The sequence below is a fragment of the Bufo gargarizans genome, chromosome 3 (genome assembly GCF_014858855.1).
Source record: "Bufo gargarizans isolate SCDJY-AF-19 chromosome 3, ASM1485885v1, whole genome shotgun sequence".
NCBI lineage: Eukaryota > Metazoa > Chordata > Amphibia > Anura > Bufonidae > Bufo > Bufo gargarizans.
In genome coordinates, this window is record NC_058082.1 from 170,084,268 (window position 1) to 170,105,043 (window position 20,776).

General features: G+C 42.6%; 1 protein-coding gene across 1 annotated transcript in view; it reads right to left on the bottom strand.

Annotated features, from left to right (window-relative positions):
- The window catches only part of GPALPP1 (GPALPP motifs containing 1), a 40,570-nt gene that overhangs the window by 11,246 nt on the left and 8,548 nt on the right, over positions 1–20,776 (bottom strand). The window contains exons 2-5 of the mRNA XM_044287332.1: positions 19,924–20,047; positions 9,344–9,433; positions 7,489–7,585; positions 1,522–1,650 (exon numbers count right to left, since the gene is read on the bottom strand). Of these exons, the coding sequence (XP_044143267.1) occupies positions 1,522–1,650; positions 7,489–7,585; positions 9,344–9,433; positions 19,924–20,047 (440 nt within the window). The remainder of the gene's footprint in view (positions 1–1,521; positions 1,651–7,488; positions 7,586–9,343; positions 9,434–19,923; positions 20,048–20,776) is intronic.

The window sequence follows — 20,776 nt, forward strand, 5'->3', positions numbered from 1 at the left end:
TGAACTTCTCTATATCTATTTCCCTCTCCAATCAACTTTTTAATCAAAGTATGTTCTAAATCAGAACAATGTCTGGAACAACCCATGTTTCCCAGTATTTCCAATGGAAATGCACTACAACCAACATGTGCAAAATTTGCCTACCAAATAAATCCAACACCTAGAATAACCCCCCCCTAATGCCTGGGCCCCTCATATAGGTTATACTTACCCCACTCCCCGGGATCTGAATTGCTCCTGATCCCCGCATGGGCGTCACCTGAGATGCTAGGGACGCTCGTTCCCGTCGCAGCCTGCTATTGGCTGCTTCGACCCCCTCCCTGTCGCCAGTTGTTTTGATCCGCATGACGTGGAGATACAGCAGCGGCCGTGCGGGTGCCGGGGAGCAGGGTAAGTATAACCTATATGAGGTGTCCGGGCATTGGGGGGGGTTAATATAGGGGTTAGAACCCCTTTAAATGTTGGCCAAAATTGACAGCTGTTATTCCATCGAATTAATGACTTCACCAGTTTAACTCCTCACTGCTATTACTCTACTACACTTACAAGTAAACCTAGAAATGTAGAATTATCACTTCTACCAAAAACAGTGATTTATCAGGTTAATGATGTTGGGCTGCTATTTTTTTTTTTTAACACTACTGTAAATGGATGCGGAGCTGCAGTATCACTCACAGCAATTAGTCATTGTATTGATCTGTACTGTTTTGTGCCTGTTCGGGGTCAGACGCCGACTGATCTGATATTGATCACCTATCTTAGGAGTGGTCATCACTATTACAGTGTATGGAAACCAATTAATGCAAGCATAAGCTTCATTGCTCTCTCTGATGATGATATACATGGAACTTCTTCATTCTACTTACAGGTGTGCATTATAAGCTTTGTCTTCTGCCACCTCACTGTCATTCAGTAAGACGTGTCTCATACTTAGCTACATTATGCTTATTCATGTTAGGTATTTATACTGCTTGTATTTTGTATGTACAGCACCTGAAAGTTAAAGAGAACCTGTCACCATGAAAGTGCAATGTAATCTGCAGGCAGCGGGTTATAGAGCAGAAGGAGCTGAGCAGATTGATATACAGTTCTGTGGGAGAAGATTCAGTATAACTTGGATTTCATTCTATGATATTTCTGCTCATTCTGGGCTTTGAAGTCCAGGAGGCGGTCCTATCAGTGATTGACAACCTCCCCTCTATGACTGTGTACATAGATAGCTGTCAGTCACTGATAGGACCGTCTCCTGGACTTCAAAGGCCAGAATGAACAGGAATTTAAATCTATAAATTATTTAGTTTTGCTGAATCTTTTCCCACAAAACTATATATCAATCTGCTCAGCTCCTCCTGCTCTATAACATGTTGCGTGTAGCTGAAACACCATGTTTAATGTGACAGGTTCCCTTTAAAAGGTGCTAATAAATAAATAGACAGAATTACCAGCAAAGCAGATATATCTAAAATAAAATGAAAACATGTTGGTCATTTGGCAACTGTAGCAGAGACTAATAAACCTCACATCCTTTGAGGTAAGCTTCTGTTTCATTTTCAGGGCACGGCGTTCAATATCCTCAGCAACACTGGATTGGACATGGCCTTTGGCAGGTAATGGACCAATGACATCATCATCATCATCATCTGCTGCTGTCTGCAGGAAAAAATGTAAGATAAAAATAGAAAACCGTACAATTTCACAACATAGAAGGACATTTTAACTGAAGACGTACGTATGTATCTGAAATATCACGGCAGTAACACTGACAACCATCATATGGTGCTTCCTAAAGGACTGACAGCATACTGCTCAATAAACTACAGCCTCACTATCCATACTTAAATGCAGAGGATGTGAATTTTGCTGTTCTGCATTTGGGTTATGTTCACTGAAGAACAGTGACTGGCCACCTTACAAGATACTGGTTATATGTGACGGCCGGGCAGGAGATCCTTTACCCACAGTGGATCCTCAGTCCCGTTAGGGACAAGCCCTACACTGGTGGTGGTTCCGCCAAAGTTATGAAGAGTTTTTTTTAAACTGCAGCAATAGTTACAGGTTTGTAGACATGGTTTAAAAAAACGGAATAAACCATAAATCGGTCAAGATGGTGGTAAAATACAGGGAAGACAAATAGTAAAAATGCATAGGTGATTATAGTAGTAAAATAGGAGGAATTCGAACAAAAAGCTGTTTCCTTAGGCAAAACATTAAATCTTAGTGCACTCTGTATTTCTCAGTATGTGGGGCCAGTTATCGGATCTTTTTCTTATCAATTGAAAATTTTGGTCTAATGTCAGTAAAAGGAAATAGGAAGATTCTTCTTCATATCAAAAATATGAAAATTCATACATAAAATCTAAAACCTGTTTAATCTGCACTTTATGGGAATGCACATATGTGACTATATATGAAAATGTCCAGGACACACGGCTTTATGTGGAAATGGTGAAGATTTGTACGTTTCAGTAGATTAGAATTTATTGTGGTTTACATTTCGGTTTCTCAGATCTATTTTGCCTTTCAAACTGACAGATGGGAAATGAAGCAGAACAGGGCTCCAAAATCCACTGACAGGTCAAGTAACATCTGCCTCGCTCTGGGAATTAGAAGTGCCAAACATGCAGAGGAAAAGAAAAAGGGCTCTGTGTTGGTCAAATTACTGTGTTTTTTTTTTTTTTCCAACTCCAAGACCTGAATAAGTAAAAAATACTATAAAATATAATATACCGGTAAGCAATACAACTTTCATGGGAAGGCTATATGTAAGGAGACAGGATCACAAGTTCATATTTAACATAATAGACCAATGAGCCCCGAATTTGTTCTCCAAACCACAATGGACCACTATGCTATACTTACTATATAAAAAAATAAAATAATCCTTGGGGGACATTTGTCAAAACTGGTGTAAAGGAAAACTGGTTTAGTTGCCCATAGCAACCAATCAGACTCCACCTTTTCATTTTCCAACAGAGCTGTGAAAAATGAAAGGAGAAATCTGATAGGTTGCTATGGGAAACCAAGCCAGTTCTATTTTACACTGGTTTGATACCTCTCCCCCTTTGTGCACATTTTTGATCAAAATTGTGTCGGGCCCATCTACCTCTCTTACAAAATTCAGGGCAATGTAGAATCCAGCTATACAGGTCCTTCTAAAAAAATTAGCATATTGTGATAAAGTTGATTATTTTCTGTAATGTACTGATAAACATTAGACTTTCATATATTTTAGATTCATTACACACCAACTGAAGTAGTTCAAGCCTTTTATTGTTTTAATATTGATGATTTTGGCATACAGCTCATGAAAACCCAAAATTCCTATCTCAAAAAATTAGCATATCATGAAAAGGTTCTCTAAACGAGCTATTGACCTAATCATCTGAATCAACTAATTAACTCTAAACACCTGCAAAAGATTCCTGAGGCTTTTAAAAATTCCCAGCCTGGTTCATTACTCAAAACCGCAATCATGGGTAAGACTGCCGACCTGACTGCTGTCCAGAAGGCCATCATTGACACCCTCAAGCAAGAGGGTAAGACACAGAAATAAATTTCTGAACGAATAGGCTGTTCCCAGAGTGCTGTATCAAGGCACCTCAGTGGGAAGTCTGTGGGAAGGAAAAAGTGTGGCAGAAAACGCTGCACAACGAGAAGAGGTGACCGGACCCTGAGGAAGATTGCGGAGAAGGACCGATTCCAGACCTTGGGGGACCTGCGGAAGCAGTGGACTGAGTCTGGAGTAGAAACATCCAGAGCCACCGTGTACAGGCGTGTGCAGGAAATGGGCTACAGGTGCCGCATTCCCCAGGTCAAGCCACTTTTGAACCAGAAACAGCGGCAGAAGCGCCTGACCTGGGCTACAGAGAAGCAGCACTGGACTGTTGCATGTCATTCGGAAATCAAGGTGCCAGAGTCTGGAGGAAGACTGGGGAGAGGGAAATGCCAAAATGCCTGAAGTCCAGTGTCAAGTACCCACAGTCAGTGATGGTCTGGGGTGCCATGTCAGCTGCTGGTGTTGGTCCACTGTGTTTTATCAAGGGCAGGGTCAATGCAGCTAGCTATCAGGAGATTTTGGAGCACTTCATGCTTCCATCTTCTGAAAAGCTTTATGGAGATGAAGATTTCATTTTTCAGCACGACCTGGCACCTGCTCACAGTGCCAAAACCACTGGTAAATGGTTTACTGACCATGGTATTACTGTGCTCAATTGGCCTGCCAACTCTCCTGACCTGAACCCCATAGAGAATCTGTGGGATATTGGGAAGAGAAAGTTGAGAGACGCAAGACCCAACACTCTGGATGAGCTTAAGGCCGCTATCGAAGCATCCTGGGCCTCCATAACACCTCAGCAGTGCCACAGGCTGATTGCCTCCATGCCACGCCGCATTGAAGCAGTCATTTCTGCAAAAGGATTCCCGACCAAGTATTGAGTGCATAACTGAACATAATTATTTGAAGGTTGACTTTTTTTGTATTAAAAATACTTTTCTTTTATTGGTCGGATGAAATATGCTAATTTTTTGAGATAGGAAATTTGGGTTTTCATGAGCTGTATGCCAAAATCATCAATATTAAAACAATAAAAGGCTTGAACTACTTCAGTTGTGTGTAATGAATCTAAAATATATGAAAGTCTAATGTTTATCAGTACATTACAGAAAATAATGAACTTTATCACAATATGCTAATTTTTTTAGAAGGACCTGTATTACATTTTGATTAAAAGCTACAAGCAGATGGACTGTTTCCAGTGTTTGTCTATATCTTTGCGCATGGAGCAGTGTGCTGCTGTATAGAGTGTTTGTTTGCTTTTGCATTGCAGCCTTGGTAGCATGCACCTGTACTTTAATTTCATATTGTTTGGAGGAAGCCACCTTTAGAGGCATTCAGTCATGCATTCCATCATAATAGAAGTCTGGCCATAGTCTTCTATTATGACAGAATGCCTCTAATGGCATTTTTTCAGACTTAAAAACTATGTTAACACTGAGCTAAAGAGCTGCCTCATCCTCCTCTACTTGGCAGGGATTATGATCCTGAATACAGATAAGATCTTCAGTAAAATCTCTGTAGAAATGGAGTTCATGAGGAGACATGAAGTAGAAAGAGGACATAGGCCTCTTTCACACGGGCGTCATGCTTTTTGCCCGGATAAGAGGCGGGTGCGTTGCGGGAAAATGCGCAATTTTCCCGCGCGAGTGCAAATCATTGTCATGCGTTTTGCACTCGCGTGAGAAAAATCGCGCATGTTTGGTACCCAAACCCGAACTTCTTCACAGAAGTTCGGGCTTGGGATTGATGTTCTGAAGATTGTATTATTTTCCCTTAAAACATGGTTATAAAGGAAAATAATAGCTTTCTGACTACAGAATACATAGTATAATAGTGCTGGAAGGGTTAAAAAAAAAAAAAAGACGTTAACTCACCTTATCCTCTTGTTCGCGTAGTTCGTTTCCGGTCTGTAGTTTGCTAGCTGTGGGCTTGGGCTGAATGACCTGTGGTGACGTCAGATCACATGCTCCAATCACATGGTCCATCACCATGGTGATGGAGCATGTGATCTGACGTCATCAAAGGTCCTTTAGCCCAAGCCCACAGCTAGCAGACCGGGAACGAACTACGCGAACAAGAGGATAAGGTGAGTTAACTTTTTTATTATTTTTAACCCTTCCAGCACTATTATACTATGTATTCTGTAGTCAGAATGCTATTATTTTCCCTTATAACCATGTTATAAGGGAAAATAATACAGTGAATAGACTGTCACCTAGAACCCATGCGTGAAAATCGCACCGCATCCGCACTTGCTTGCGGATGCTTGCGATTTTCACGCAGCCCCATTCACTTCTATGGGGCCTGCGTTGCGTGAAAAACGCACAAAATAGAGCATGCTGCGATTTTCACGCAACGCATAAGTGATGCGTGAAAATCACCGCTCATGTGAACAGCCCCATAGAAATGAATGGGTCAGGATTCAGTGCGGGTGCAATGCGTTCAACTCACGCATCGCACCCGCGCGGAATACTCGCTCGTGTGAAAGGGGCCATACTGTGGTAATGGAGACTGCATACAAGTGCTGCTGCTCATTAACCTCACCCCACCCTCCTCTGTACTTCATGTCTCCTCATTAACTCCATTCAGCTGAAGATTTATCAACTGTGTTCAGCATCATAATCCCTGAAAAGTAGGAGAGGAGGCTGAAGCAGCTCTTTAGCTCAGTGTTCTGAAGTAACTTGCCTTCCTGTGTGATTAGGACAGGTTCTGTGTGTACCAATAGGATGGCGGCCATTTTATTTCCCCTGATGATTGCTCCCTACACAATACGAGCCATTATACCTAATGAAAGGTATGTGGGAAAATAATTAGAACAAAGTAATATTTACGTATTTTCATTTTCTTAATTCCTGGAGAACCCTTTTAATGCTCTAGACCAAGATTAAGAGCTGCCCCTCCCACCAGATGCCTCTGTTCTCATATATACACATAGTGGGTCATCCATTGCACCCCACTGTCTGGCTGCAGTGAGAAGTAGTTTGAATAGACCATCGGTCGTGCGTGTGCACTGCCATGCCACGTCTATGGGACTGATGTGCTGAGTGACAGTGAGAAGCAATGGGGGATTTAGGACCACTATTAGAGTCCCAGCAGTGGGGCTACCAGCAATCAGACATTTATGCTTTTAAATGTTGACTCTGGGAAAAACCATTTAATAGCCGTTTTTTTATGTAATCTACCAGTGGTTCTTGCATAAAACACCCTGTATTATTATTTTTAGCTTCCAAGACTCCCCATTGGTGCTACAGCTAATCTGCTAAACAGAACCAGTCTCCTTCTCCCTCTGGCTGCTCACAAGATAGTCCCTTCTTACTTCCCCTGAAGCAGGAGTCTTCTCAGCTAAACTGCCATGTTACTGCAGAGGCTAAGAAGCAGGCAAAAGTATTTCTATTAGCTCCTCTGTAGTAAGGAGGATCACTATGCAGAGACCTGGCTGTAGGAGGAATGATTAAGCATGGGTGTCCACTAGTAATTAGCCGATTAGGTGGATGTGCACATTGCTATACACTTTGAACAATAGGTGGCGCCATACTATGCAAGTCAGTGTCATAACTATTCAGTGGATTGTGTTTTTGCCGCATATGAATGGCAAAAATTGTAATTTGTTATTAGTACTGGAGATGAGCAAATCGATTTCTCTCATCAAGAAGAGTTCTTCACCTGCGAGGTGACATCCCCGCTGCTGGAGAAGTGCCCCCCTCTCATTTGATAGACAGGGCTGGACATCTCTCCCAGGCCAGACAATCTTGGGCCAGTGTAGTGGTGCACGCGCGAGATTGTCAGGGGTGGGTGTGATGTCCGGGCACGTCAATCAAGTGGCATCCCCTGATTGGCTGGCATCTCGAATCAATACAATCATTATAGGTAACGGGGTACATCACATTAGTATATATTTATATAAATAAAAAGGTGCCAAGGCAGATAATTACCTTATACTTATCTGAAGATCCTTTATAATCAGAACCATCCTCGCTATCTGAACTTTGTCTTTTAAAACCAGGGGGCAGGGCTGGACCTATAACCAGTCTTAAAAAAACCAAAACATCATATCTCTGTTAATGATAAAAAGAAGAAGAAAAAAAAAAATATATATATTACCTAATCCAAAATGTTTGCAATGAAATAGTGACTATAAAATAAAAAAATAAAATAAAAACTACCAAAAAAACCACAGGAACAGAAACACAGAAGACTTAACTATGCTCCGTTTTTTCCGAGACTTTAAAGCCTGGCTGCACAATAAAGAAGCGAGGCAATCAGACAAAGTCGGCTCCGTTCTTTAGAATTGCTGTCTGCCCGCAATTCCCGACACCAAGCACAAATTACAATGGCATGGCAAAGTCTGTTATTAAACTGCTGCCCGATATTTCTATGGTTGATGCTCAAATGCTAAGGACAGAACATCCGCTAACAAGAAAGATGACTAAAAATATCCAACACATGGAAAAGTCAAAAGCATCCACAGCAAATCCACTCGTTTGTCTGACAAAATGGAAATGTGGAACTTGCAAAAAACATCGGCAATAAACTGATCTGAATTATTTTTTTTAAATTAAACGGGTTGTCCTGCCATATATATTAAGGACCTATCTTCAGGATTGGTCATCAATATCTGATCGGCATGGGTCCGACACGCCTGCGGATCAGCTGTTTGAAGAGGAGGCAGCGCTTGTTGTATGTGCTGCTTCTTGGTCATTACACCACGTGTTGTCTTCTGTGAATGGAGAGAGTACTTGTCATTACACTGCACCGTCATGATTTCAGAGAAAACGGACGCATGCTGCGCTACCTCCGCTTCAAGCAGCTGATCGGCAGGGGTGCCTGGTGTTGGACCCCAACTGATCTGATATTGATGACCTGTCCTGACGATAGGTCATTTATATAAATGGCGGGACAACCCCTTTAAAAGGCAAAAATAAGCAGGCAGACTGCTACAATGTCTTAGGCTAGGGCTACACGGCGCCAAAAAGGGAACAACTACATTTCAACATTTTTTGTAATGACAGTCAATGGCGTTGCACGAAAATCCAACTTGGATGAATTTTTTGCGGCTGTTGTGTAAAAAATGCAGCACAACTTAATCTATAGGTTTTACCTACACGTTATCTGGCACAGAGAATAACAGTTTCCGATAATTATGATTAGCGCCCTAAAGTAAAGTAAAAGTTTATATATTTGGAAGGTGTACTGTCAAAAATAAAACTATCAACCAAATTGTTTCATTTACAGTACCTGCAAAATCATAGCAAAAAATAAACACCAAAAAGACAAGGTCATGTACGTTTTCAAATTGGACTAAAGCTGGCCATACTAAATCAGATACAGGTCAACCAAACCTGAGGACCATCTATGTATGAGGACCTCCCAACCATCTGCCGACCTGAGAGATATCAAATGTGTATGGCCAGCCTAAGGCCACACCCACATCTGTTGAAGGGAGAGGAGCAGACTACTGGAATTACCATATCCAGCATAGCCAGACACCACCGGATCCCAAGTCACTATATTGGGATCTGTCGGGTTTCCAGCATGAATACTGGCTTTCTGCCGGAATAATCCCACCGTACGCATGGCTATTTTTACGGCGGAAAGCACGACAGATCCCATTATAGTGAATAGGTCCCAGAGGGCCCCTGCGGTGTCCGGCTATGCCGGATACAGTAATTCCAGTAGTCTGCTCTTTGGCCGGAACAGACTACCAGAATACTGTACAGCAGCTGTGAACCTAGCCTAAGATATAGGTAAAGTGGTTAAGAAGGAAAATTGTAAGAACACAACATATACCTTTCAGGAGAATCCGATGGTCTTGTAAAACCTGGTGGAAGGGCAGGCCCAAAAAATTCATCATCATCATCTTGCGGAGTTTCTAGTATTCTGCAAACATAATAATTCAGTTCTTATCAATTAAAGATAATCCCTGTAAGAACTCAAGACAGTAAAACCACCTACTGCCCAAGAAGAAGTCAATGGGCCTTGTGCAACCAACTAGATTCCAACTTTCATCTCCAAACCTGACCTGGAGAAATGTGGGTCACATTTTCAGAACAGTTCTTCGTTTATTGCACATGGGGCACTATATAGATTTCCAATAAACACTTGAATTGTTTCCATGCTTGCTGGGACAATTCCATCAACCATGGCGCAAAAGGGACAGTGTTTGTGCAAGTAGTGTCCCAAAGTGGTTGTTTGAGGAGAGCGGTCCAGTCCGCTTTGGTTGTATTGCCAAGTGGTCCAAGGGGCCAAGATTCACTTTTTACATGTTGGTAAGTATTTATTCCTCTATAGCTTGAAAAATGTATTCAGATTGTCGCAAGGATGCCATATCACAGCATATGGCTGCTGCAGCCAATCACCGTCCCTAGAGGTAGATCGCTGAGGACAGTGATTGGCTGCAGTGGTCATGTGCTGTATTCTAGCACGTCTTTGTAAACAACCAGAGAATAGTGCTGGAGAATGGGGCAAGTTTATCATGTTTTTTTGCTTTTTATTTTAAGCCATTTCAGAGCTTGTGCAAGATTTTTAATTATTGGACAACCCCTTTAATCCTTTAAAGGGCATCTGTCAGCAGATTTGTACCTATGAAACTGGCTGAACTGTTGCATGTGCCCTTGGCATGCGAAGGCATCCGTGTTGGTCCCATGTTCATATGTGCCCTTCATTGAAAAATGAAGTTATTATATATGCATATGAGCCTCTAGGAAACGGGGGCATAACCATTAGAGGCTGAGCTCTCCATGCCACTGCCGCACCCTCTGTACTTTGACTGACAGAGCCTGACAGTGTAAATGCGATCACACCTAGGCCTGTCAATAATGTTCAGAGGGCGCAGCAGTTGCAGAGAGAGCTGAGCCTCTAGGTCTAACAACAATATCCCTGCTACTCCTAGAGGTTCATTTGCATATTTTAAATGGGACCCGTCACCACAAAATGCAGTGCAATCTGAAAGTCCCATGTTATAGAGCAGGAGAAGCTGAGCAGACTGATGCATAGTTAAGTAGGAAAAGTTTAGTAAAATTTGTAATTTATACCTTTATATCTCAGTTTTTTCTACCTTCTGTGAACAGCATCGGTACATGAAGGAGGTATAGAGAGATAGCGGTCAGTCACTGATAACACCTCTCCTGTACCGATAGCTGCTCAGAGGAAGGGGAAAGAGCAAAGATATAAATGTATAAAATTACAGGTTTTACTGAATATTTTCCCACAAAAATATCTCTCTCTCTACTGTACATATCTGCTCCTCCTGCTCTATAGCATGGTGCCTTCAGATTGCATTGCAATTGGTGCTGACAGGTCCTCTTTAAGGCTACTTTCACACTTACGTTCGGAGTGGATCCGTCTGGTATTTGTACAGATGGATCCGCTCCTATAATGCAGACAATGGGATCCGTTCAGAACGGATCCGTCTGCATTATATTTCTGAAAAAATTCTAAGTCTGAAAGTTAGTCACACTGATCCGTCCAGACTTTACATTAAAAGTCAATGGGGGACGGATCCGTTTGAAATTGAGCCATATTGTGTCAACTTCAAACAGATCCGTCCCCATTGACTTACATTGTAAGACTGGACGGATCCGTTTGGCTGCAAGCTGCGTTCGGGTGTCCGCCTGCTGAGCTAAGCGGAGGCCAAACGCTGCCAGACTGATGCATCTGAGTGGATCCGCATACACTCAGAATGCATTAGGGCTGGACAGATGCGTTCGGGGCAGCTTGTGAGAGCCATTTAAACGGAACTCACAATCGGAACCCCGAACGCAAGTGTGAAAGTAGCCTAAGCCATCACATATGAGCACATATGAACTCTCCGCACTATCATTAACCCCCTTTGGAGATGTGAGTGAGCAGCGCTCTGAAGCGCTGCTTTGAACAGTGCCTGGGGCATGCGCATGAGGCAGAGGCTGCAGCTGCCTCTGGGAACGCAGGCAGGGTGTGTACAGCAGGCGCGATCTAACCACGGCGGGGCGCAGGCGCAGAGGATTAGACGGACGCTGCCAAGAGGATTCTATCAACCATACGCAGGATCGTGACTGGGGAGAGTTGTAGCCCCGCCCAGCGAAGTGAATATTGATGAGCTGGGCGGGGCTACAGAACGGCAGTTGGGAGCAGCTGGCTGGGCGCATTTTCAGATGAAACGCCGCCCCTTGGGCAGATTGGTGAGGAGACAGGCAAGTTATAAAACTTTATATTTCGGTATTTAGAAGGTGGACAGGGGGGATACTTACATGCTTTTAATAGATTGCATAAGACCTGTAATGTCAGATATATAACACAATATGCTGAATTTGCCTGTCAGTGTCCCTTTAAGTCAAAATTTGCCAGGGGTATAAATAATTATGGGCAGCACTGTACAAGCAACACACAGACAAAGTGAAACCAAAAGAGGCTGTCAGATCACTAATGCGTAGATAATCTTTCAGACCTTCTGGGACCTGTCACAGATATGACAGTGCCAGAATACAAGAGCACTCATACAAGGTCATGTCACATTGGTATAGATGCATGCCTCTCATATGTTGCAGTTTGGGGCAAGCATCTAATCAATGTTGGAGGTGTGATAATGAAGTTGGTTCCCTGTCCTATATATTTTGGCACTGTCCAAAACTTCTCAACTTTTGGACAGAAGTCTCACATACTATCAGTAAAATACTAGCACAACCCATCACTCTAACCCCCGAAATGGTACTATTGTGGAGGCCTAAGCCCTAGACCAACCGGGAACCTATCCAAAAAAGTTCTGATCACACACCTACTCCAGGCAGCTAGACTGCCAATTCGGCTAAAGTGGCTCAGTAAAGATTCGCCAACTGACAATGTTGATCAGTTATATTGCTTAGAGGAATTAGCAAGTTGGGAAGATAGGAACCACGAAAGATTCAAAAAAAGATGGGGTCCCTGGAGGGCTTATAGGCAACATCACACATAATACATGATACTAAAGAATATCAGTATGTCCAGATGTGGGGCATACAGAAGAAGAGATTGGTTGAAAGAGACGAATACACTGGGGCATGCTAACCCAGATCCGATGGTAGTAACTGAATGGGGAAATGATGTGCTTAAATGGTCAAGATTAAGGTTAATATGAGTAAGTAGCCATCAACAAGTATTGTTCGAGATAAGTGGAGAGAAGACTCTCCCCCCCCCCCCCCCCCCCCACCTTTCCTTCCTATGGTTCTTTATCAATAAAATGTTATATTTATTTGTCTACCTGAAGACGCCTAAGGTATCATAAGCTACCAACATGCTGTTATGAACAGATATGTAATGCATAGTAGTAAGAAAGAAGTTATTGTAACGCCAATATGTGGCTATATGTATCATATCTGTAATGTTCTGAACCTTAACTAATAAAAAGAAATTTGAAAGAAAAATAGAGGGTATCCTCAAAATTTCCTTATAGAAGCATTCAAACAGGCAGAAACGTGCGAAAGAGGGAGTCTATTAGTGCTGAAAGCCAGAAGTGGAAGTGGGACAGAGTTGATGAGAAGCATCTCTACGTTTGATGTTGAAAATAGGAGAATAAGGGATATCTTAAAGAAATATTGGTCAATACTCCTTATGGATCCCGATTTATCAGACGTTCTCACACCCCATCCTAGTGTCATCTATAGGAGGTTTAGGGATCGGATGATACATAGTCATTACTTTCACCCACAACTTCCAGGTACATGGCTAGACCGCAAACCCCTTAGCGTTTTTAAATGCGGCACCTAAGTTTATAAAAAAAATACTAAGATTACCATCTCCTCCGTGACTAAAATAAAGTACCCCTTCAGAGACTTTAATAATTGAAAGAGCAGGGGAGTTGTGTACCTCTGCCAATGTACCTGTCCCCTGGATTACATGTGGAAAACATCTAGGGAATTAAGGCGGAGAGTGTGTGAGCACTTTAAAAAGAAAAATAATACACCTGTGGCCAATCACATCCTTGAGCATCATGGAGGAGACCCAAGTGCACTTGAACTGATTCCACCGTCCCCCAGAAAAGGTGACTGGGACCGATGGATTCTTAAAAAAGAATCGGATTGGATATACAGATTTCATTCCCAGTCACCTGGGGGTCTAAATGAGAGGCTGACTTTTTAATGTTTCATTTAGCCTCAATATAATTTTTCCCCTCCTCATTTCAATGATGCCCATTCCTCCTGTGTGCTGACTAAACCATTTATCAACACGAAAAGTGTCTTGTAATATAATTAGGTCTATTTTATTTTTCCGTTTAGTAAGTATCTATGAGCATCGAATAAGGGTGCATAAAGTACAGGGGCGATTTCTGGTTTATTTGGTACAGTCGACAAGAGTATATTATATATATATATATATATATATATACACATACATACACACACACACACACACACACACACAGTACAGACCAAAAGTTTGGACACACCTTCTCATTCAAATAATTTTCTTTATTTTAACTCTATTTTTATTCATAACTATGAAAATTGTAGATTCACACTGAAGGCATCAAAACTATGAATTAGCACATGTGGAATTATATACATAACAAGTGTGAAACAACTGAAAATATGTCATATTCTAGGTTCTTCAAAGTAGCCACCTCTTGCTTTGAATACTGCTTTGCACACTCTTGGCATTCTCTTGATGAGCTTCAAGAGGTAGTCACCTGAAATGGTCTTCCAACAGTCTTGAGGAGTTCCCAGAGATGCTTAGCACTTGTTGGCTCTTTTGCCTTCACTCTGCTGTCCAGCTCACCCCAAACCATCTCAATTGGGTTCAGGTCCGGTGACTGGAGGCTAGGTCATCTGGCGCAGCACCCCATCACTCTCCTTCATGGTCAAATAGCCCTTACACAGCCTGGAGGTGTGTTTGGGGTCATTGTCCTGTTGAAAACTAAATGCAAACCGGATGGAATAGCATGCCGCTGCAAGATGCTGTGGTAGCCATGCTGATTCAGTATGCCTTCAATTTTGAATAAATCCCCAACAGTGTCACCAGCAAAGCACCCCCACACCATCACACCTACTCCTCCATGCTTCACGGTGGGAACCAGGCATGTAGAGTCCATCCGTTCACCTTTTCTGCGTCGCACAAAGAAACGGTGGTTGGAACCAAAGATCTCAAATTTGGACTCATCAGACCAAAGCACAGATTTCCACTGGTCTAATATCCATTCCTTGTGTTCTTTAGCCCAAACAAGTCTCTTCTGCTTGTTGCCTGTCCTTAGCAGTGGTTTCCTAGCAGATATTCTACCATGAAGGCCTGATTCACACAGTCTCCTCTTAACAGTTGTTCTAGAGATGTGTCTGCTGCTAGAATTCTGTGTGGCATTGACCTGGTCTCTAATCTGAGCTGCTGTTAACCTGCGATTTTTGAGGCTGGTGACTCGGATGAACTTATCCTCCGCAGCAGAGGTGACTCTTGGTCTTCCTTTCCTGGGGTGGTCCGCATGTGAGGCAGTTTCTTTGTAGCGCTTGATGGTTTTTGTGACTGCACTTGGGGACACTTTCAAAGTTTTCCCAATTTTTCGGACTGACTGACCTTCATTTCTTAAAGTAATGATGGCCACTCGTTTTTCTTTAATTAGCTGCTTTTTTCTTGCAATAATACAAATTCTAACAGTCTATTCAGTAGAATTATCAGCTGTGTATCCACCTGACTTCTCCACAACGCAACTGATGGTTCCAACCCCATTTATAAGGCAAGAAATCCCACTTATTAAACCCGGCAGGGCACACCTGTGAAGTGAAAACCATTTCAGGTGACTACCTCTTGAAGCTCATCAAGAGAATGCAAATAGTGTGCAAAGCAGTAATCAAAGCAAAAGGTGGCTACTTTGAAGAACCTAGAATATGACATATTTTCAGTTGTTTCACACTTTTTTGTTATGTATATAATTCCACATGTGTTAATTCATAGTTTTGATGCCTTCAGTGTGAATCTACAATTTTCATAGTCATGTACATATACATATATATATATACACACACATATATATACACACACACACACGCACACACACACACACTACCAAGTTAGACTTTCATATATTTTAGATTCATTACACACCAACTGAAGTAGTTCAAGCCTTTTATTGTTTTAATATTGATGATTTTGGCATACAGCTCATGAAAACCCCAAATTCCTATCTAAAAAAATTAGCATATCATGAAAAGGTTCTCTAAACGAGCTATTAACCTAATCATCTGAATCAACTAATTAACTCTAAACACCTGCAAAAGATTCCTGAGGCTTTTAAAAACTCCCAGCCTGGTTCATTACTCAAAACTGCTATCATGGGTAAGACTGCCGTCCTGACTGCTGTACAGAAGGCCATCATTGACACCCTCAAGCAAGAGGGTAAGACACAGAAAGAAATTTCTGAACGAATAGGCTGTTCCCAGAGTGCTGTATCAAGGCACCTCAGTGGGAAGTCTGTGGGAAGGAAAAAAAGTGTGGCAGAAAACGCTGCACAACGAGAAGAGGTGACCGGACCCTGAGGAAGATTGTGGAGAAGGACCGATTCCAGACCTTGGGGGACCTGCGGAAGCAGTGGACCGAGTCTGGAGTAGAAACATCCAGAGCCACCGTGTACAGGCGTGTGCAGGAAATGGGCTACAGGTGCCGCATTCCCCAGGTCAAGCCACTTTTGAACCAGAAACAGTGGCAGAAGCGCCTGACCTGGGCTACAGAGAAGCAGCACTGAACTGTTGCATGTCATTCGGAAATCAAGGTGCCAGAGTCTGGAGGAAGACTGGGGAGAGGGAAATGCCAAAATGCCTGAAGTCCAGTGTCAAGTACCCACAGTCAGTGATGGTCTGGGGTGCCATGTCAGCTGCTGGTGTTGGTCCACTGTGTTTTATCAAGGGCAGGGTCAATGCAGCTAGCTATCAGGAGATTGTGGAGCACTTCATGCTTCCATCTGCTGAAAACCTTTATGGAGATGAAGATTTCATTTTTCAGCACGACCTGGCACCTGCTCACAGTGCCAAAACCACTGGTAAATGGTTTACTGACCATGGTATTACTGTGCTCAATTGGCCTGCCAACTCTCCTGACCTGAACCCCATAGAGAATCTGTGGGATATTGGGGAGAGAAAGTTGAGAGACGCAAGACCCAAACACTCTGGATGAGCTTAAGGCTGCTATCAAAGCATCCTGGGCCTCCATAACACCTCAGCAGTGCCACAGGCTGATTGCCTCCATGCCACGCCGCACTGAAGCAGTCATTTCTGCAAAAGAATTCCCGACCAAGTATTGAGTGCATAACTGAACATAATTATTTGAAGGTTGACTTTTTTTTGTATTAAAAACACTTTTCTTTTATTGGTCGGATGAAATATGCAAATTTTTTTTAGATAGGAATTTGGGGTTTTCATGAGCTGTATGCCAAAATTATCAATATTAAAACAATAAAAAGCTTGAACTACTTCAGTTGTGTGTAATGAATCTAAAATATATGAAAGTCTAATGTTTATCAGTACATTACAGAAAATGATGAACTTTATCACAATATGCTATTTTTTTTTTTAGAAAGACCTGTATATTATACACACACACACTATAATTATATATATATATATATATACACACACACACACAGTCAGATCCATAAATATTGGGACATCGACACAATTCTAACATTTTTGGCTCTATACACCACCACAATGGATTTGAAATTAAACAAACAAGATGTGCTTTAACTGCAGTCTGTCAGCTTTAATTTAAGGATATTTACATCCAAATTAGGTGAACGGTGTAGGAATTACAACAGTTTGCATATGTGCCTCCCACTTGTTAGGTGACCAAAAGTAATGGGACAATTGGCTTTTCAGCCGTTCCATGGCCAGGTGTGTGTTATTCCCTCATTATCCCAATTATAATGAGCAGATAAAAGGTCCAGAGTTCATTTCAAGTGTGCTATTTGCATTTGGAATCTGTTACTGTGAACTCTCAAGATGAGATCCAAAGAGCTGTCACTATCAGTGAAGCAAGCCATCATTAGGCTGAAAAAAACACAACAAACCCATCAGAGAGATAGCAAAAACATTAGGCGTGGCCAAAACAACTGTTTGGAACATTCTTAAAAAGAAGGAACGCACCAGTGAGCTCAGCAACACCAAAAGACCTGGAAGACCATGGAAAAAAACTGTGGTGGATGACCGAAGAATTCTTTCCCTGGTGAAGAAAACACCCTTCACAACAGTTGGCCCGATCAAGAACACTCTCCAGGAGGTAGGTGTATGTGTGTCAGAGTCAACAATCAAGAGAAGATTTCACCAGAGTGAATACAGAGGGTTCACCACAAGATGTAAGCCATTGGTGAGCCTCAAAACCAGGAAGGCCAGATTAGAGTTTGCCAAACGACATCTAAAAAAGCCTTTACAGTTCTGGAACAACATCAGACGAGACCAAGATAAACTTGTACCAGAGTGATGGGAAGAGAAGAGTATGGAGAAGGAAAGGAACAGCTCATGATCCTAAGCATACCACCTCATCAGTGAAGCATGGTGGTGGTGGTAGTGTCATGGCGTGGGCATGTATGGCTGCCAATGGAACTGGTTCTCTTGTATTTATTGATAATGTGACTGCTGACAAAAGCAGCAGGATGAATTCTGAAGTGTTTCGGGCAATATTATCTGCTCATATTCAGCCAAATGCTTCAGAACTCATTGGACGGCGCTTCACAATGCAGATGGACAATGACCCAAAGCATACTGCAAAAGCAACCAAAGAGTTGTTTAAGGGAAAGAAATGGAATGTTATGCAATGGCCAAGTCAATCATCTGACCTGAATCCGACTGAGCATGCATTTCACTTGCTGAAGATAAAACTGAAGGGAAAATGCCCCAAGAACAAGCAGGAACTGAAGACAGTTGCAGTAGAGGCCTGGCAGAGCATCACCAGGAATGAAACCCAGCGTCTGGTGCTGTCTATGCGTTCCAGACTTCAGGCAGTAATTGACTGCAAAGGATTTGCAACCAAGTATTAAAAAGTGAAAGTTTGATTTATGATTATTATTCGGTCCCATTACTTTTGGTCCCCTAACAAGTGGGAGGCACATATGCAAACTGTTGTAATTCCTACACCGTTCACCTGATTTGGATGTAAATACCCTCAAATTAAGGCTGACAGTCTGCAGTTAAAGCACATCTTATTAGTTTTATTTCAAATCCATTGTGGTGGTGTATAGAGCCAAAAATGTTAGAATTGTGTCGATGTCCCAGTATTTATGGACCTGACTGTATATATTATGTTAAATTACTTTTTATATCTTACCTCGACATCCTTACTGTGACATCTGGCCCTAAATGGCATACCCTCGATGGTTAATGAATTACTTTTTGACAATGAGCTCCACTTTATATCTTCACACTTGGTTGGAAGCCAGAATCTCAATGACTCCGGTTGTGGAACGCATGCAAGTCTAATCTGGTTTCAGGTAAATTGGATGTTACGTACGTCGTGGAACGCAACAGTGGAACGCATGAGATCACGAAACAGGAAGTTGCGCGTCCTGCAGTCCAGCGTAGATATGTACTGCATTCCACTACCTCACATCTGATGGAGGTGTGGAGCGCACGCTGGATGGACATATGGGAGGAGTGCTCTTCAGCTATCGGCACCAATGGTGAGCTTTATATGAAACCCACAGTCTATTAGTAACCAATGAGATTTACTTACGTGAGGTGCCTATCTATTTAAACTGGAAGTCTCCTCTTGAGTCTTGCTTGCATCGCCATTTTTGGAGTCCCCACAGCCACTTTCTGACCGGTACACGAGAGTAGGGGTCGTTAGTTCATAGCGGGCAGTGGTGCCTGCTCTTCATATTTATTGGGGTCTCCATAGCTGTTTTGGTATATTTAATCATGCGTGTTGGGGTCCCCTGATGAACCTTCTGCACATTGGAAGGGGAAACGCGTCGGGACTTGGGACTGTTTGCCATCATGCCCAGTGAGGGTTTTTGATTAGGGCACAATAGGTATAAGTACAGGGACAGAGTGCTTCTACCCTCAAGTTGCATCTCTGGGTTGGGGTTATTGAAGGGAGAGTCTTAGGGACAGTTTTCCTCCCTTCAAACCAGCCCTAGCCCCCCTTTTAATCGAACATATGCCTTATACCTACTGGTGCTCGATTTATTGTTTGTTTATCTGTGGTAGACGATTTTGCACTTCTTTTGTTATCAGGTAGCCCCTGGGTGGGGCCTTTTAATAATTATGTATCATTAAAAGTTATGTTTTAGGTATTGCCCACATAAGAACATGGTTCCAACACAGACGTCTTCAGCTGCCAAGGGCACATACAACAGGTCAGCCAGTTTTATAGGTACAAATCTGCTGACAGAAGTCCTTTAAGTTTCAATAGAACAAACCTGACAAATGTCTTGCTAATCTCACCTCTGTGGTGGCTCATTTCTCTCCTTAGGGTGGCAGTGGCCATGTGGCGTCTCCTGATCACTGTCCTCAGATGAATCTGAACTCTGATGCCTTCTGTATCCAGGAGGTAACACTGGACCTGCAACTACACACAACAATCCAAGTGAACAGACGATAGTAACCTAATCATTCAGTTTTATCAACACTCATTCGGTGTCCATATTGCAGATCACAAAATAATTCATTTACACTCAGTTCAATAGACCAGAGGCAAGTCCTGGTTCTACGTCCTGGTGTCCTTTCCCACATATTTTTGACAAGGGAACTTGTCACCATGAAAATGCAAAATAATCTGCAGGCAGCATGTTATAGAACAGGAGGAGCTGAGCAGATAGATATATAGTGTTAAGGATAAGGATTCAGTAAAACTTGTAATTTATTCATTTAAATCTCTGCTCATTCTGGGCTCTGAAGTCCAGGAGACGGTCCTATCAGTGACTGACAGCTCTCTGTATACAGTCATAGAGGGAAGGCTGTCGCTCACCGTCTCCTTCACTTCAAAGCCCAGAATGAGCAGGAATTTAAAAGGTGTTCTGCACTTTCATTTAAGCGATGAACTATCCTCTGGATAGATCATCAGCTTCTGATCGGTGGGGGTCCGACACCCGGGACCCCCACCGATCAGCTGTTTGAGAAGGCAGCGGTGCTATAGCAGCGCCGCGGCCTTCTCACTGTTTACCGCCGGGCCACTGACGTCACGACTAGTATCAACTAGCGTGGGCGGGGCTAAGCTCCATTCAAGTGAACAGAGCTTAGCCCCGCCCATGCTAGTTGATACTAGTCGTGACGTCAGTGGGCCGGCGGCCCAGCGGTA